Source organism: Hemitrygon akajei, chromosome 4 (genome assembly GCF_048418815.1).
Source record: "Hemitrygon akajei chromosome 4, sHemAka1.3, whole genome shotgun sequence".
In the NCBI taxonomy this organism is placed as follows: domain Eukaryota; kingdom Metazoa; phylum Chordata; class Chondrichthyes; order Myliobatiformes; family Dasyatidae; genus Hemitrygon; species Hemitrygon akajei.
Window position 1 is genome coordinate 191,259,911 of NC_133127.1, and position 19,495 is coordinate 191,279,405.

Below are 19,495 nucleotides of genomic sequence, written 5' to 3' on the forward strand. Positions count from 1 at the left end.
TAGAGGCATGGTGCAGTTAAAACAGAAAGCAACAAATACTGGATTGAAAGTGTTATATTTGAATGCACACAGCATAAGAAATAAAATGGACAATCTTGAAATTCAGCTACAGATTGGCAAATATGACGTTGTGGCCATCTCTGAAACTTGGCTAAAGGACGACTGCCATTGGGAGCTGAACGTCCAAGGATATACGGTCTATCAGAAAGATAGGTTAGTAGGCAGAGGGGGTGGTGTGGCCCTGTGTATAAGAAATGATATTAACTCATTAGAAAGGGATGACATAGGATCGGAAGGTGTAGAGTCTCTGTGGGTTGAGTTAAGAAATGACAAGGATAAAAGGACCCTAATGGCAGTTGTATACAGGTCTCCAAACAGCAGCCGGGATGTGGATTACAAATTACAGCAGGAGATAGAAAAGGCTTGTCAGAAGGGCAATGGCATGATAATCGTTGATAACATGAAAGTGGACTGGGAAAACCAGGTCAGTACTGGACCTCAAGACAGAGAATTTGTAGAATGTCTAAGGGTTGGTTTTTTAGAACAGCTTGTTGTTGAGCCCACTAGGGGATCGGCTGTGCTGGATTGAGTGTTGTGCAATGGTCCAGAGGTGATAAGAGAACTTCAGGTTAAGGAACCCTTAGGGAACAGTCATCACAATACGATCGAGTTCACTTTGAAATTTGAGAGGGAAAAAATAAAATCCAATGTGTCGGTATTTCAGTGGAATAAAGGAAATTACAATGGCACGAGAGGGGAACCAGCTAAGTTGACTAGAAAGGGACATTTGCAGGAAGGACAGCAGAGCAGCAATGGCTGGAGTTTCTGTGAAAAATGAGGGAAGTACAAGACAGGTATATTCCAAATAGGAAGACATTTTCAAAGGGAAGAAAGACGTTACCATGGCTGACAAGTGAAGTCAGAGCCAAAGTAAAAGAAAAAGAGAGGGCATACAAGGAAGCCAGAGCTAGTGGGAATATAGTTTCCTTCTGCAAGTTCCCAAATCTTCCCAAAAGCTTCCCAAACCTGTAAGAAGGTCATTTGCAAGGAAAAGATGAATTACAAAAGGAAGCTGGTGACTAATATCAAAGAAGATACTAAAAGCTTTTTTAAGTATATAAAGGGTAAAAGAGAGTCGAAGGCAGATATAGGACCAATACAAAATGACGCTGGAGACATTGTAATGAGAGATGCGGAAATGGCAGAGGAACTGAATGCGTATTTTGCATCAGTCTTCAGAGTGGAAGGTGTCTGCACAGTCAGGGAAATGAAGTATGTGCAGTGAAAATTATGACTGAGATGGTGCTCAAGAAGCTTGATGGTCTGAGGATGGATTAATCTCCTGGACCTGAAGGAATGCATCCTCGGGTTCTGAAGAAAGTAGCTGGAGATATTGTGGAGACATTAACAATGATCTTTCAAGAATCAATAGATTCTGGCATTGTACCAGATGACTGGAAAATTGTAAATGTTACTCTGCTATTTAAGAAGGGTGGTAGGCAGAAGAAAGGAAACTATAGACCTGTTAGCCTGACATCAGTGGTTGGGAAGTTGTTGGAATCGATTGTTAGAGATGAGATTACAGAGTACCTGGAGACACATGGCAAGATAGTTCAAAGCTTCTGCAATTCTTTGAGGAAATTACAAGCAGTGTAGACAAAGGAGATGCAGTAGACTTGGATTTTCAGAAGGCCTTTGACAAGGTGCCGCACATGAGGCTGCTTAGCAAGATAAGAGCCCATGGAATTACAGGGAAGTTACTAGCATGGGTGGAGCATTGGCTGGTTGGCAGAAAACAGAGTGGGAATAAAGGGATCCTATTCTGGCTGCCGTTTACCAGGAGAGTTCCACAGGGGTCAGTGTTGGGACCACTGCTTTTTATAATGTATGTCAATGATTTGGACTATGGGATTAATGAATTTGTGGCTAAATTTGACGATGATACAAAGATAGGTGGAGGAGCGGGTAGTGTTGAGGAAACAGAGAGCCTGCAGAGAGACTTAGATAGCTTAGGGGAATGGGCAAAGAAGTGGCAAATGAAATACAATGTGGGAAAGTGTATGTCATGCACTTTGGTGGAAGAAATAAGCGGGCCGACTATTATTTAGATGGGGAGAGAATTCAAAATGCAGAGGTGCAAAGGGACTTGGGAGTCCTTGTGCAAGTTAAAGGTTAACCTCCAGGTTGTGTCGGTTGTGAAGAAGGCGAATGCAATGTTGGCATTCATTTCCAGAAGTATAGAAATATAAGAGCAGGGATTCGATGTTGAGGCTCTATAAGGCACTCATGAGGCCACACTTGGAGTATTGTGTGCAGTTTTGGGCTCCTTATTTTAGAAAGGATATACTGACATTGGAGAGGGTTCAGACAGATTCACAGGAATTATTCCAGGAATGAAAAAGTTACCGTATGAAGAATGTCTGGCAGCTCTTGGGCTGTATTCCCTGGAGTTCTGGAGAATGAGGTGGGATCTCAGAAACATTCTGAATGTTAAAAGGCCTGAACAGATTAGATATGGCAAAGTTATTTACCATGATAGGGGCTTGTTGGACAAGAGAGCACGACTTCAGGATTGGAGGACGTCCATTTAGAACTGAGATGAGGAGAAATTTCTTTAGTCAGAGGGTGGTAAACCTATGGAATTTGTTGCCAGAAGTGGCTGTGGAGGCCAAGTTATTGGGTGTATTTAAGGCAGAGATAGATAGGTTCTTGATTAGCCAGGGCATCAAAGGGTATGGGGAGAAGGCAGGGGAGTGGGGATGACTGGAATAATTGGATCAGTCCATGATTGAATGGTGGAGCAGACTCGATGGGCCAAATGGCCTACTTCTGCCCATATATCTTATGGTCTTATAGTCCTGATGAAGGGTCCCAGCTCAAGATATCGACTGTTTATTCCTCTCCATAGATGCTGCCTGACCTGCTAAGCGTGCATTTTGGGCTCTTTATTTTACAAAGCATATACTGGCATGGGAGAGGATCCAGAGAAGTTTCTCTTTTCATTGATTTTATATTTCTTTGTTTTACTGTGAATGGCTGCAAGAAAATTAATCTTATAGTAGTATATGGTGGCACACATGTACTTTGATAATAAATTTCCTACGAAATTAAAACGAGGATACCTGCGGACAAGCTTTAACAAAACAGACCTGAGAACTTGAAAGCCTCATAGAAACGCGAAAACAACAAAGGCCATTTGAATCGAGCAAAGTCCACGACCTCTTCCTTCACCTTCTGAGGGCTGATTCTCTTCTGAGTATACACCCCCTAAAGAGGCAAAAGGCAGGATTTAAGGGACTGCATATGGAGCAGCAACAAAGCACACACTCACTCTACAAGGTAGCTTCACATTGTGTAAGTGAGGCATATTAGCAAAAACCCTCTGGATTGTTTCAGAGATTGTACAGACCCTGCTCCTTTCAGGGGACCCCAAAAAACTTCACAGCCAATGAGGTGGAATTAATGCTGGAATATACATCGAGTTATCACTTCATTCGATACACCTGCACATTTGCTCACTACTGCAAATATTTAATCAGCCAATCACGCAGCAGCAACTCAATGCATAAAAGCATGTAGGCATTGTCAAGAGGCTCAGTTGATGCTTGACCAAACATCAGAAATGTGATCTAAGTGACTTTGGCTGTGGAGCGATTGCTGGTGCCAGACAGGGTGGTTTGAGTATCTCAGAAACTGCTGTTGTACATGAAAATCCCAGGAGATCAGCCACTAGAGTTTACAGAGAATGGTGCGAAAAACAAAAAACAAAGTCCAGTGAGTGCTGGTTTAGTGGGTGAAAATGCCTTGTTAATGGGAGAGGACTGAGGCGGGTGGCCAGACTGATTCAAGATGGCAGGAAGGTGACAGTATCTCAGATAACCACACATTACAACAGTGGTGTGCAGAAGAGCATCTCTGAGCGCAAAACAATTCAAACCTTGAAGTGGATGGGCAGAAGACCGTGAAGACACACTCAGTGGCCACTTTATTAGGTACAGGAAGTAGTGGCCACTGAGTGTAGGAGAGAGATTATTTTTGTATCAACTAATGTGAACAGACAAACTCACTGTTTGTCTTTTCATGATCTGGCCATGCAGGAATTAGCTGCTTGTAAAGAGTTACTTTCACCAATTAAAAAAATGAAATTTCCTGTGAAGTACAGGTTGTTCCCAGTTTTTGAACACCGACCTTCATCAATTTCTTTTGATGCACCATAGAAGGAATCCGATCCAAGTGTACCACAGCCAGGTACGACAGTTGCTCAGGCCGTGACCACAAGAAGGTGCTGAATTATGGACACAGCTCAGCACTTGAACTTCTTGGCTTCACAGCAGAAATGTCTTAGAATTAACAGCGAGAGTGGACAGTTTGGCCCAGTGGTCTGTGCTGGTGTCCCTGTTCCACACAGTTCAACTCCTCCCCCAACTGTTCTCCCGTCACACCCAAGATCTGTTCTTCTTCCAGAACCTACATGGCGAGTTTCTCCGTAAACGTATCCGTTATATGTCTCAAAAACACTTGCCAAAGGAGCACATTGCACTTTCTTAACAATATCTGGCAAAAAAGTTCAGGTCCAGTCAAATTTATTACCCATGATTGCTTTTATAACCAACTTCCCCTGTCCCCTACACCAGTGAGTGCCCCTACTGCCCTTCCAGAACAATGATGCTTTAAAAAAGTTCTATTGGCTGTTTCTTAGGATTTCATTAAAGGGCAAAAGAGCCATATGACATAGGAGCAGAATAAGGCCATTTGGCCCATTGAGTCTGCTCCACCATTCAATTTTGGCTGATTTATTTTCCCTCTCAAAACCATTCTCCTGCCTTCTCCGCATAGCTTTTAATGCCCTTTAATAATCAAGAACCTGTCAACCTCCACTTTAATTACACCCAGTGACTTGGCGTCCACAGCCACCTATGACAATGAATTCCATGATTCATCACTCTCAGGCAAATAAATTCCTCCTCATTTCTCTTCTAAATCAATATCCTATTCTGAAGCTGTGTCCTCTGGTCTTTCACTGCCCCACTATAGGAAACATCCTCTCCATAGCTACTCAATCCAGGCCTTTCAATATTCAATAGGTTTCAATGAGATCCCCCCACCTCATTCTCCTAAACTCCAGTGAGTATAGACCTAGAACCAAACACTCATCATAGATTACCCCTTTTGTTCATGGGATTATTCTCGTTAACCTCCTCTAGCCCTCATTTTGCCTGCAGTAGGAACAAATCCTAAAGATGTATTCTGAGGTTGTGCCACCTGGTCCTAGACTCCCCCATGTTTGTTCAACCTGTCAACGCAGCTTGAGGTTTGAATTCTGCTTTCTTCCTAGAAAGTTGCACTGGATAGGGGAACTGAGACACTGGTTCAAGTGAGTGGCACAGTGGTGTAGTGGTTAGCGTAACACTTCACAGCACCAGCGACCACATTCTCGATGGGCTGGAAGGGCCGGCTACCGCGTTGTATCTCCAAATGAAGTAAAATAAAAAGGGCAATGTGCACATACTCAGCACATTTAGCATTGTGAAATGTTCAAGATGTCTGTTATTGGATAAAAATTTGGGGTGGTACAGTAGTGTAGTGGTTAGCACAACACTTTACAGTGCCAGCGACCCAGGTTCAATTCCTGCCACTGCCTGTGAGGAGTTAGTACGTTCTCCCCATGATCAAATGGGTTCCTCGGGGTGCTGTGGTTTCTTTCCGAAGTCCAAAGATGTCATTGGAGATAGATTACTTGGACATTGTAAATTCTCCCACAATTGGGCTAGAGTTAAACTGGGGATTGCTAGGTCTGTCCTGTGCTGCACGGTATCTCAATAAATTAATAAATATTAAAAACAGTGATGTGGGGATTACAGTGTTCTGTGTTCCAAGTACTTGGGCTCCAACAAGTGGAAAGCTAACAGACCGAGTTCAACAAGAGCATATTCCATCTGATGCAGCAACACCAATTTCTCTCACTTCCGGTAATTTTCCTCCTCCCCTTCCCCATTCTAACTCTTCTCTTCCCTTCTATTCTCCTCACCTGCCCATCAACTCCCCCTGGTTCCCCTTTCTCCCATGCTCCACTCTTCTGTCCTATCAGATTCTTTCTAGTTCAGCCCTTTACCACCTACCACCTCCCAGTTTCTCACTTCATCCCACTCCCCCCTCACCTATCACCAGCTAGTTTGTGCTCCTTCCCCTCCCCGCACCTTATTCAGGCTTCTTCTCCTTTCCTTTCCAGTCTTGAAGGTTCTCGGCCCGAAATGTCGACTGTTTGTTGCCTTCCACAGATGCCTGACCTGCTGAGTTCCTCCAGCATTTTATGCATGTTTCTCCGGATTTTCTACATCTGAAGAATCTCACGTTTGAGATGGAGTTCAATGTGTACGGTGATACAACCAGGAAATCAGAAGCCATTATCAATACTCTTCAGAGATCGTCTGCCTGGCGTCAGTGGTCGCATAACCAGGACTTGTGATATGCACCAACTGCTCATACGACCATCCACCATCTGCTCCCATGGCTTCACATGACCCTGATCCGGGGGGGGGGGGGGCTAAGCAGGTGCTACACCTTGCCCAAGGGTGACCTGCAGGCTAGCAGAGGGAAGGAGTGCCTTACACCTCCTTTGGTAGAAGATGCATCTCCACCCTGCCACGCGATAACTCCTGTATTCAAAGCCAAACCACCCCGTGTCACCACTTCCAGGGAACTATAAATGTGCATCCCTCGGTCTCCATTCTACAATTGAAATTTTTAAAAAATCCATGGTTTCATCCAGAAGGTATGGCTTTCTTTAGAACGGCTACAAAGATCACCAACCGACTGACAGACGATGCAACAGCCACAGTTCTACATACCGTCCTTACACATCTGGAGAAGAAGGATGCTTATGTGAGAATGCTGTTCTTGGACTACAGTTTAGCATTCAACACCATAGTTCTATCCAAGATCCAGGAGATCTCGGCCTTGACCCTGCCTTGTGCAGCTGGATCTACCAGTCAGATCACCAGCAAGTGATCTCCACCTCCTCCCTCACCTCCAACCCTCTGGCTCTCAACACAGGAGCCCCTCAGGGCTGCGTACTGAGTCCCCTCCTTTACTTCCTGTATACCCATGACCGTATTGCCGACAGCTCCAATCTGCTAATTAAATTTGCAGACACTCCATTGATTGGCTTTATCTCAAACGATAACTAGGTGGCCAACAGGGAAGAAGTCATTTCTCTGACATAATGATGTCACGAAAACAACCTCTCCCTCAATGTCACAAAAACAAAGGAGCTGGTTGTGGATTACAGGAGGAATGGAGACGGGCTAAACCCTATTGACATCAATGGATCTGGAGTTGAGAGGGTAAACAGGTTTAAGTTCCTCAGCATCCACATCACTGAGGACCTCACGTGGTCTGTACATACTGGCTGTGTGGTGAAAAAGGCACAACAGCGCCTCTTTCACCTCAGATGGTTGAAGAAGTTTGGTATGGGTTCCCAAATCCTAAGAACTTTCTACAGGGGCACAATTGAGAGCATCCTGACTGGCTGCATCACTGCCTGGTATGGGAACTGTACCTCCATCAATCGCAGGACTCTGCAGAGAGTGGTGCGGACAGCCCAGTGCATCTGTAGTTGTGAACTTCCCCATGATTCAGAGCATTTACAAGGACAGGTGTGTAAAAAGGACCTGTAGAATCGTTGGAGACCCAAGTCATCCCATCCACAATCTATTCCAGCTGCTACCATCTGGGAAACGGTACCGCAGCATAAAAGCCAGAGCCAACAGGCTCCGAGACAGCTTCTTCCACCAGGCCACCAGACTGATGAATTCACGCTGATTTTGCACTCTACATTACATTGATTGCTCTTTTTATTATTATAAATTGTTATGATTGCACATGGCACATTTAGATGGAGATGTAACAAAGATTTTTACTCCTTATGTCTGTGAAGGATGTAAGAAATAAAGTCAATTCATTTCAACTCAATCTCTGCCCAGACACAAATTGAATTGACTGGTACAGTACCTCTGTTAGCCACTGGGGTGCAGCAGTATGCCACAGAATAATTGATTAACACTCATAAAATGCAGGAAGAACTCAGCAAGTCAGGCAGCATCCACTGATGGGCATAAACAGTCAATGTTCCAGACCGAGATTCTGCTTCAATCCTGAAATTCTGTCCTTCCATGTTCTAAAGGTGTAGAAGCTAGGGTTAGTAACGTGTGGATACACTATGTTGGCACCGGAAACGTGGCAACACATGCGCCCAGCCCCACCCCTGGACTGTGTTGATCGGTGACGCAAACAGCACACATTTCACCGCATGTTTTGATGTACACGTAACAAATAAACCTAATCTTTTACCTTCTTGTGAGCCGCAATAATGTACTGGGCCCACTTCTCCACCGTTTTGGAAGAGGTGACTTCCCGGTCAGGAATATAGGACGGAATTAAGCTCATCAGCCGTTCTAGAACAATCTCCGAGCCATAGTCCACGTAGTATTGCTGGGCAGCAAGTTCAGCAAGGTCTTCCTCCTGATGGGAGAGCAGAGTCATCAACTGTTGGTCTTAAGACCATAAGACACAGCAGCAGAATTAGGCCATTCAGCCCATTGAGTCTGCTCCACCATTCCATCATGGCTGACCCCGGATCCTACAACCCCATACACCTGCCTGCTTGCCATATCCTTTGATGGACACTACAGCACAGAAACAGGGCTTTTGGCCCATCTAGTCCATGCCAAACAATTAATCTGCCTAGATAGATAGATAGATAGATACTTTATTCATCCCCATGGGGAAATTCAACATTTTTTCCAGTGTCCCATACACTTATTGTAGCAAAACTACTTACATACAATACATTAACTCAGTATAAATATGATATGCATCTAAAATCACCCTCTCAAGAAAAAAAACATTAATAAATAGCTTTAAAAAAAGTCCTTAAATAGTTTACTAAAATACATTGAATGGTGACTTAAGCTCAGTCCTAACCCCGGCACTTTAACATATCTTGCCCCTGGCGGTTGAATTGTAAAACCGAATGGCATTGGGGAGTAATGATCTCTTCATCCTGTCTGAGGAGCATTGCATCGATAGCAACCTGCCGCTGAAGCTGCTTCTCTGTCTCTGGATGGTGCTATGCAGAGGATGTTCAGGGTTTTCCATGATTGACCGTAGCCTACTCAGCGCCCTTCGCTCTGCTACCAATGTCATACTCTCCAGTTCTGTGCCCACGACAGAGCCCGCCTTCCTTACCAGCTTATTAAGACGTGAGGCGTCCCTCTTCTTAATGCTGCCTCCCCAACACGCCACCACAAAGAAGAGGGCGCTCTCCACAACTGACCTATAGAACATCTTCAGCATCTCACTACAAACATTGAATGACGCCAACCTTCTAAGGAAGTACAGTCGACTCTATGCCTTCCTGCACAAGGCATCTGTGTTGGCAGTCCAGTCTAGCTTCTTGTCTAACTGCACTCCCAGATACTTGTAGGTCTTAACCTGCTCCACACATTCTCCATTAATGATCACTGGCTCCATATGAGGCCTAGATCTCCTAAAGTCCACCACCATCTCCTTGGTCTTGGTGATATTGAGACACAGGTAGTTTGAGTTGCACCATATCACAAAGTCCTGTATCAGTTTCCTATACTCTTCCTCCTGTCCATTCCTGACACACCCCACTATGGCCGTGTCATCAGCGAACTTCTGCACATGGCAGGACTCCGAGTTATATTGGAAGTCTGATGTGTACTTGTAATTAGTTTTGCTACAACAAGTGTATGGGACATTGGAAAAAAGTTGGAATTTCCCCATGGGGATGAATAAAGTATCTATCTATCTATCTATCTATCTACAGAGTGAACAGGACCGGAGAGAGCACGGTCCCCTGCGGCGCTCCTGTGCTGCTGACCACCGTGTCAGACCTACAGTCTCCCAACCGCACATGCCTAGTCTCATAGACCTGCACCTGGACCATAGCCCTCCATACCCCTCCCATCCATGTTCCTATCCAAATTTCTCTTAACTGTTGAAATCAAACCCGATTCCACCACTTCCACTGGCAGCTTGTTCCACACTCACTCCACCCTTTGAGTGAAGAGGTTCCACACTCATGTTCTCCTTAAGCATTTCACCTTTCACCCTTAACCCATGACCTTGAGTTCAGTCTCACATCAAATTTCAGTACAAAAAGCCTGCTTGCATTTACCCTATCTATACCCCTCAATTTTGTATACCTCTATCAAATCTCCCTCCATTCTCCTATACTATAAAGTCCTACCTATTCAATCTTTCCCTATAACTCAGGTCCTCAAATCCTAGCAACATCTTTGTAAATTTTCAATACACTCTTTCAATCTTATTGCTATTTTTTGTGTAAGGTAGGGAACCCAAACTGCACACAATACTGCAAATTCGGCTTCCACAACACCTGAAACAACTTCAGCATAACATCCCAGTTCTTGCACTCAGTGCCCTGACGAGGCCAATGTGCCAAACGTTCTCTTTACAACTCTATCGACCTGTGATGCCATTTACAAGGAATTATGGATCTTTATTCCCAGATCCCTCCCCTCTATTCCACTACGTTCCTCAGTGCCCTACCGCTCACCCCAAGTAGAGAAGTCCACAGTAGGCAAGTCCAGAACACTAGATCCACCCACTCCAGCTGTTGCCTACACAGAGGAATGGAGGGCAGTACTCAACTCAGTTAACCTCACCTTATCACACCTGTACTCCCCAAACTTGACGCCTCTCACAGTCTGCTGGTAGATGAGGTTCGTCGCCACCAGGTCCTCGGAGGGGTTGTGCCAGGGCGTGAAGATCTCCTTGCGGAAGAAGAGGCGCCAGGGTGCGTTCCTCTCCTGTGCCCCCTGCTCCTTCGCGTACTGCTCACACTGGGACACGGCGTCCATCACGTAGTCATTCCCACTGCCCAGCGAAGAGACCTGGGGAATGGAGAGCAGGTTACTCAACACAAAGCTTTGTGAAACATCAAAACCTTACATAACACGTGGTGACATAGAGATGCAGGAGATCCAGCTGATGCTGGAGATGAAGGCAGGCCAAAGGGTGACCTTATAGAGGTTTCCAAAGTTAGGAAGCACATTGATAACTAGTCTTTTTCCTGGAGTATGGAAGTCTAAAACTAAAGGCACAAGCTTAAAGTGGGGGGGGGGGGGGGGAGAAACTTAAAGGAGACAAACTAATATTTATAAAGTCCTACAAAAAGGTAGTGCATACAGCCCAGTCCATCATGGATAAAGGGCTTCCCACCACTGAGCACATCTACACGGAGTGCTGTCGCAGGAAAGCAACATCCATCGTCAAGAACCCTCCTCCTTTCAGGCCGTGCTCTCTTCTTGCTGCTGCCATCAGGAAGGAAGTACAGGAGCCTCAGGACCCGCACCACCGGGTTCAGGAACAGCAATTACCCCTCAACCATCAGGCTCACGAACAAAAGGGAACAACTTCCCTCAGCTTTGCTTGCCCCACCACCAAACTGTTTCCACAACGAACTGCTCACTTCCAGTGACTCTTCAACTCAAAGAGTTTGTTACTGATTGCATATTTATTTTTTCCCCTCTTTAGTTGTGCATGGCTTGTTGTCTTTTGCAGATTGTTTTCCTGTTTGGTTGGGTGTGGTCTTTCACCGATTCCATTGTGCATCTCGGTTTACTGGGAATGCCCGTTAGAAAGTGAATCTCAGTGACACATCTGTACTCTAATAATAAATTGACTTTGGACTCTGATTTATACATTTCCTATTGTAATTTATTGTTTTTGCAATGCCTTGCACTGTACTGCTGCTGCAAAACAACAAATTTCATGACATATGTGATGCACCATCAATAACTCACTCTGAGACGTAAGAAGCGAGATATCGGCTTTTATTGACTGGAAGAATGAACAACACTACATCCTGGAGAATGAGGCCGGGCTCAGGCCTCAATCGCCTTTATACAGGGGTCTGTGGGAGAAGCCACAGGAGCAGTCAGCAGGGGTCTATGGGAGGAGCCACAGGAGCAGTCCAGACAGGTATATGTAGTTCACCACAATATGTCAATAATAATAACCCTGATTCAGAGTTCACAGCACAGAAACAAGTCTTCCAGCCTCACTGGTCCATGGTAATCAAGACTCCCCATCCAAACTAGCCCCAGTTGTCAGTGTTTGATCCATAACCTTCTAAACCTCTTGAACCCTCTTGAAAGTGTCTTTAAGAAAGTTGTTATTGTACCTGCCTCGACCACTTCCTCTGGTGGCTCATTCCACACATCACCTTTTGTGTAAATAAAACTGTTGCTTCTCATGTTCCTCCTAAATCTTTCTCCTCTAGCCTTAAAACTATGTTCTCAATTTCCTGACTCCCCAAACCTGGGGGGCAAAAAGGACTGAGTGTATTTACCCGATCTGTCACACCCACGTGTAACGTCATCTGCACAAGTTAACGTATACACAGATGCAATGAAAAACTTACTCGCAGGCAGATACAATTAGAATTTTTCAAAACGCATCTGGAGAGGAATTGGACAAGAAAGGAACAGAGGGATATGGGCCGTTTCCATTGAGGTTGGGTGAGGCTAGAACTAGAGGTCATAGGTTAAGAGCCACTCTGGAAGAGGCCTGAATGACCTTTGACATTAATGGGTGGCCCAGTAGCATTGCAGTGACTGCAACACTCTTTCAGCACCAGTGATCTTTCAGTTCTGCCCCTGTCTGTAAGGAGTTTGTATGTTCTTCCTGTGATCATGTGGGTTTCCTCCGGGTGCTCTGGTTTCCTCCCACATTCCAAAAATGTACTGGTTAGTGGTTAATAAGTCACATCGGTGTAATTAAATGGCGCAGGGTTGTTGCATCAGAAGGACCTGTTTCCGCACTGTATCTCAAAATAAAGAAATTAAAAATTAAATCTAATGGGAACCGGAGGGGGAATGTGGAACGAGGAGGTTGGCTTCAATATTTAGGAGAAATTTGGCTAAGTACAGTACCATGCAAAAGTCTTAGACACCTTAGACTTTTCAAATAGTTTCAGATGGTATGACCTCCAGAGAGCCCCAATCTCAACATCGTTAAGGCTGTCTGGGATTACCTGGAAAGACAGAATCAAACGAGACAGCCAATGTCTGCAGAAGAACTGTGGCGAGCTCTCCAAGATGCTTGGAACAAGCTACTGCTGATTTTCTTATGAAACTGCATGATAGTGTACCTAAGAGAATTGATGCAGTTTTAAAGGCAAGTGGTAGTCACACCAAATACTGATTTAATTTTTTTACTGTTTACTGCTCTTTATAGTAATTTTTTATTTATATTAAGAATCTTTTCATTTCATTATTTTTGAAAGCATTATTCACTTTACAGAAATTTTTTTTAACATGTGCCTAAGACTTTTGCACAGTACTGTACATGGATGGGAGGGGTATGGAGGGCTATGTCCCATGTCTGGGTTCATGGGACCAGGCAGAAAACAGTTCATTGTGGATTGACTGTGCCGAAGGGCTGGTTTCTCTGCTGTAGGGCTCTAAGACTCTAATATAGGCAAATTGTATTAGTGTAGATGTGCATCAGGGTTAAACCTGGAAGAGTTGTGCTGAATAACCCCAGCTAATATTTTACAACCCCAGCTCAAGAGTCAGCCAAGACAGGGGGCAGCACTGATGTATTCGGGGGGGAAGAGGGGAATGCTTTGTAAAACAGAGGGAGGAATGAGGATGACATTGACCGGAGTAGATGGTGGGGGATATCGCAGAGGGTTAGTATGCAATATTTACAGTCAAAGTAAACTTATTATCGAAGTATGTATATGTAAGCATATACTACACAGAGTTTCATTTTCTTGTTGGCATTCACAGAAAAATAAAGAAATACAATTTTCTGAAAAATTGTATGTAAACAAAGAGTGCCAAACAACCAATGTGCAAAAGAAGACAATTTATGCAAATTAAAAATAAATAAACAGTATTGAGAACATGAATGGCTTCAATGGCGGGTGTTCTTTGATGACGGATGCTGCTTTTTTGTGGCAGCGCTCCCTGTAGATGTGCTCATTGGTGAGGAGGGCTTTTCCTGTGATGGTCTGAGCTGTGTCCACCAATCTCTGTAGACCTGGGCATCGGTGGCTTCATTCCAGTCAGGATACTCTCCATTGTGCATCTATAGAAGTTGTTCAAAGTTTTAGAAGACATGCCAAATCTCTGCAAACTTCTAAGAAAGCAGAGGTACTGTCTTGTGATGGCCCTTGCGTGCTGGTCCCAGGACAGATCCTCTGACAAGACGCCAGGGAATTTCTGGGTCAATCAGAATTGGAGGATTACCAAGTAGTCTGACTCCTTTCCTTGACCGAGGTGGTGGGAAGGGGGCAAGTGGTTATGGAACCACCCAGCAACCACAAGGGGGACTCAGTGAGGAAAACTTTTCTCCCACATACCTTGTCAAACAGAGCAATGTACAAGGAAAATCCAAAGCGATCCTTCAGGCCTATCTTGTCCGCCAGAGCGTTGCACAGCTCTTTGGCTGTCGTCGCGGAGTCGGTCAGGAGGGTCTTGGTCGTTCCGTCCATGAAGGTGATGGGCAACATGATCGGCTTCTTTGACTTGGTGGCCTGTTGTGGAAATGAATGGTGGTGGTGGGGGGGTGTCGTGAGGGGAAGGGTCGGAGGTTGGGAAGAGAAAGGATCAGTTCAATGAGACAGAAGACTCCAAATTGTTATGCAGCATAGAAAAAAGCCCTTCAGCCCAACTGGTTCATGCTGACCATATAAGCTAGTTCCATTTGCCTGTGTTTGACCCATATCCCTCTAAACCTGGGTTTCTTAATCTGGGGCCCACAGACCACTGGGGCATCTGAGGATAGATTCCAGTAGGTCCATGAAATTGGATGGAAAAAAAATTTACATCTTTATTTTCACTAACCTCTAACTGAATTTTAGCATTTCCTTCAATGATGAACGCAGGCAACAAACGACAGTAGTATTTAGCAGTCCCTGTGACTTTGTCACCAGTAGAAATCACAGATATTTTCATGTCAAATTAGAGTTGTTACAAACCTCACAATATCATTTACTTTGTCTTTAAAAAGTAAAATTTAATCTTAACTTGACTATATTTAAAATGTGTAGTCGTTATTTAATGTGTTAATAAAGAAACATATTATTATAATCACAAATTTGTTTAGTTTATTTCAATGTAATTGGTTTTCTTTTGTAACACTACGTATTTTATAATATATATTTAAATACATTATTCTGAGAAGGGTCCATAGGCTTCACCGGACTCCCAAAGGGGTCCATAGCATAAAAAATGGTTGGGAACCCCTGATATAAACCTTTCCTATGCATTGTCAGATTGGGATGTGGAATTGTTATTTTTCTTGTAGTTTAACTTTCCTGTGCTTGCTTGTAGTTTTATAGACTCACCTACAGTATATATCTACTTGTTCAGTGATTTTCTGGTAATTACAGTATAGTTGCTTCTGTATTGAACCACAGAACCATAGAACACTACAGCACAGTACAGGCCCTTCAGCCCTCCATGTTGTGCCGACCCATATAATCCTTAAAAAAAAGTACTAAACCCACACTACCCCATAACCCTCTATTTTTCTTTCATCCATGTGCCTGTCCAAGAGGCTCTTAAATACCCGTTTTAGCCTCCACCACCATCCCTGGCAAGTCATTCCAGGCACTCACAACCCTCTGTGTAAAAAGCTTACCCCTGATGTCTCCCCTAAACTTCCCTCCCTTAATTTTGTACATATTCCCTCTGGTGTTTGCTATTGGTGCCCTGGGAAACAGGTACTGACTATCCACCCTATCCATGCCTCTCATAATCCTGTAGACCTCTATCAAGTCCCCTCTCATTCTTCTACGCTCCAAAGAGAAAAGTCCCAGCTCTGCTAACCTTGCTTCATAGGACTTGTTCTCCAAACCAGGCAACATCCTGGTAAATCTCCTCTGCATCCTCTCCATAGCTTCCACATCCTTCCTATAATGAAGTGACCAGAATTGAACACAATTGTTCCAGAAACTTCTTAGTTTTCAGTAGTAGGTGCCACACTTCTTGAATCTAGCTATTTTACAGGATAATTGTTATCACTGAAATGTTGTTTATCTCTAGTCCAGGAGATCCCAACCTGGGGTCCATAGGCCCCTCGGTTAATGGCAGGGGTCCATGGCATAAAAAAGGTTGGGAACCCCTGTGTCTTGTCTGAGTATGAGACAAACCACAACTACATTTTCCTTTGTTCTCTCGGCTCCGCATTCTTGTTCATTTTCTGTTTTTGTAGTACTTAATGAGACAATCATAAGCAACAACTTTATAGCTCGTTCTTGACTTCTGAAGAAATTTTGGATCACAAAAGCATCAGGATCCAACAGCATGAGACCATAAAACATAGGAGCAGAACTAGGCCCTTTGGCCTACTGAATCTACTCTGCCATTCCGTCAAGGCTGATCCCTCGCAACCCCAGTCTCCTGCCTTCTCCCTTTAACTTTTGACACCCTGACCAATCAAGAATCTATCAGTGTCTGCTTTAAATATAACCAATAACTCTGCCTCCACACTGTCTGTGGCAAAGAATTCCACAGATTCATTACCCTCTGGTTAAAGAAATCCTTCCTCATCTCTGTTCTAAATGAACATCCCTCTAATCCAGGGCTTCTCAACTTGGGGTCTGCGGATCTCTCGTTTAATGGTAGGGGTCCATGGCACAAAAATGGTTTGGGACCCCCGCTCTAACTGCTGCCTGTATCACATCCTTCCTATTGTACCGTGACCAGAACTGCACCCAGTACTCTAGGTGAGGTCTCACCATCTCATTCAGCTGTAACAGGACCAGACTCGACGGGCTGAATTGGCCTAATTCTGCTCCCATGTCTTATGGTCTTAAAAATATTCAGGCTGGTCGAAAATCAGAATGCACTTCCAACAAAGGAAATGATGCTAACAGCTTAAACACTTACAAAAGGAAAATAAATGAGTGGGAAGGGAAGCCAGAGACTTTGTCCCAGGGCGGAAATGGCTAAAACAAGGGGGCGTAATGTGAAGGTGATTGGAGGAAAGTACAGAGGGAGGGGATCTCGGTTTTTAAAACAAAACTCCTCCCTCAGAGTGGTAGGTGCATGGAATGCGCTGCCAGGTGTAATGTTAGAGGCGGATACAGTGGGAACATTAAGGAAACTCTAATATTACACACGGAAGAAAGAAAAATGAAGGGTTATGTTGGAGGGAATAAGTAGATTGATCTTAGAGTAGTTTAAAGGGTCGTCACAAGATCATGGGCTGAAGAGCTTGTACTGTGCTGTAATGTTCTATATTCAAAGTTCTGGATTCTAGGTTTGAGGTTGTCCCAGGGTAAATGGGCAAATGGGACTTTGTCTTAACCTGCCATGGAATAACAGCCTTCCCACTCAAGAAATTGCTCCAAGGCGCTGACGTTTGTATTCGGTGGCAATTACCTGCAGCTCCAGCCAGCTCGGTGGCTGCGTTCGAGTGCCATTGGCAAACGTCCTCCTCATCCTCTCCTCGCAGTAGGGAGCGTAACCAGGGGGGCCTCCATTGATGAAGTTCCTCAGGTACTGAAAGGGTCAAACCACAGCCAATTATTCACCAAATCATGGGACAGGGTGCGTCAAGGATGACCGACCAAGCGAGTCTAGGTTTTCAAACATTTCCCCACAGCTGGTAAGAGAGGTGAGGTGGAGGCTCCAATGCAAAGGACTGAAAGAGACTGAAGAGGGTTTTGTGGTGAACTACATATACCTGTCTGGACACGCCCCTCTGCTGACTGCTCCTGTGGCTCCTCCCACAGACCCCTGTATAAAGGCGATTGGAGGCACTGCTCCTCCCTCAGTCTCCAGGATGTTGTGTGGTGGTCTCTTGCTGCTAATAAAAGCCTATCGATCGCCTCCCGTCTCCGAGAGTTATTGATGGTGCATCAATTTTATTAGCAGCAATTTTAAAACATGGAGAGCATTTTACGACCAGACAAATTGGACATTGATCCTCAATCTCCAGAAGCAACCATTGCCTTTGCACTCTGGCTTGCATGCTTCCGATCATACCTGGAAGAGATCCACGTGACTGAGCCTGCTACCATGCACAGAGTTCTCCTCTCCAGAGTCACTCCACGGGTCTACTCCCTTATCAGAGACCTGCTAACCTACCAAGGGGCACTGGACGCCCTCAAAAGACAGTACCTGCGGCCGGTGAACACCGTCTACGCAAGACATCGCTTAGCGACGCGGCAGCAGCGGGCTGGAGAGTCGAGCGCTGAGTTTATCCGGGCCCTACAGACACTCGTGCGGGCCTGCGACTGCAGGGGACTGATGGCAGAACAGCATGCGGAGCTCCTAGTACGAGACACCTTCGTTACAGGGATCAGGTCAGTGTACGTGCGCCAGCGGCTGCTGGAAAATGCTGATCTTACCTTACAGTCGGCGATCGAGACGGCCGACACACTGGAGGCTGCTCTGCACAATGCTGACGCTGTCCAGCCGCGCGATCTCCCGCCGGTCCCATGGACGCTGCAGACCCCGCAGCCCACCGGTGAATCAACCACGGCTGCTGCCAGTCGCAAGTCCATGCAGTGTTACTTCTATGGACTCGAAAAGCACCCCCGAAAACGCTGCCCGGCCCGAGAAGCTACCTGCTCCAGCTGCGGAAAGAAGGGCCACTTCGCCAAGGCCTGTAAGTCTAAACCACAAGCAGGGTTGAGCAGTGCCGCGTGCGAGGCATGGGGGTCGCCATCTTGGTCGCTGCCATCTTGCCTGCCCGCCTCATGCGAGGCATGGGGGCGGCCATCTTTGTCGGCGCCACCTCGCCCCGCCTCCGACCCACGGGTGCTTACAGGGCACCAAGACGGCGATTCAACTTTGGCCTCCGTGACCCTCGACCAAAGCGCTCCACACCAGCTCGCATGGTCAATGACGGACATCCTGGTGGAGGGGTACAGGACTAGCTGCCTGTTTGACATGGGCAGCACTGAGAGTTTTATTCACCCAGACACAGTGCAATGCTGCGGACTCGTAACACAGCCGGTAAGCCAGAAGGTCACCATGGCTTCTGGATCGCATTCCACAGACATCCGGGAGGGTTGTGTAGCGACATTGGTGGTGCAGGGCTCAGAATATTGGGACTTTGCGTTACTGGTCATGCCTCAACTGTGTGCCCCTGTGCTATTGGGGCTCGACTTCCAGAGCCACCTGAAAAGTGTGACAATGGAGTATGATGGGCCCCTCCCACCAATCACTGTCAGAAATCCTCAGTTTTGTGGGGCTTCGTCATATACCCCGCTACCGACCACACACACACACCGACCCGCACATCCCACCCAACACCATGCCAACGGCCGCGCTACTGACACCACTTGCAGCCTCTCCACCCTCAAGATCCCTCCCCCACCGCTGTTTGCCAACCTGACCTCCGACTGTAAACCTGTGGCAACTAAAAGCAGGAGGTACAGCGCGGGGGACAGGGCCTTCATTCAGTCAGAGGTGCAGCGGCT

General features: G+C 45.6%; 1 protein-coding gene across 4 annotated transcripts in view; it reads right to left on the reverse strand.

The window, feature by feature from the left end:
- Nucleotides 1-19,495, reverse strand: part of myo7aa (myosin VIIAa) — a 274,145-nt gene that overhangs the window by 54,137 nt on the left and 200,513 nt on the right. For all 4 annotated transcript variants that reach the window (XM_073044265.1, XM_073044264.1, XM_073044263.1 and 1 more), the window contains 5 exons: nt 17,448-17,567; nt 14,420-14,593; nt 10,713-10,940; nt 8,350-8,520; nt 3,150-3,267 (listed from right to left, as the gene is read on the reverse strand). In XM_073044265.1, coding sequence (XP_072900366.1) covers nt 3,150-3,267; nt 8,350-8,520; nt 10,713-10,940; nt 14,420-14,593; nt 17,448-17,567 — 811 coding nt within the window. The remainder of the gene's footprint in view (nt 1-3,149; nt 3,268-8,349; nt 8,521-10,712; nt 10,941-14,419; nt 14,594-17,447; nt 17,568-19,495) is intronic.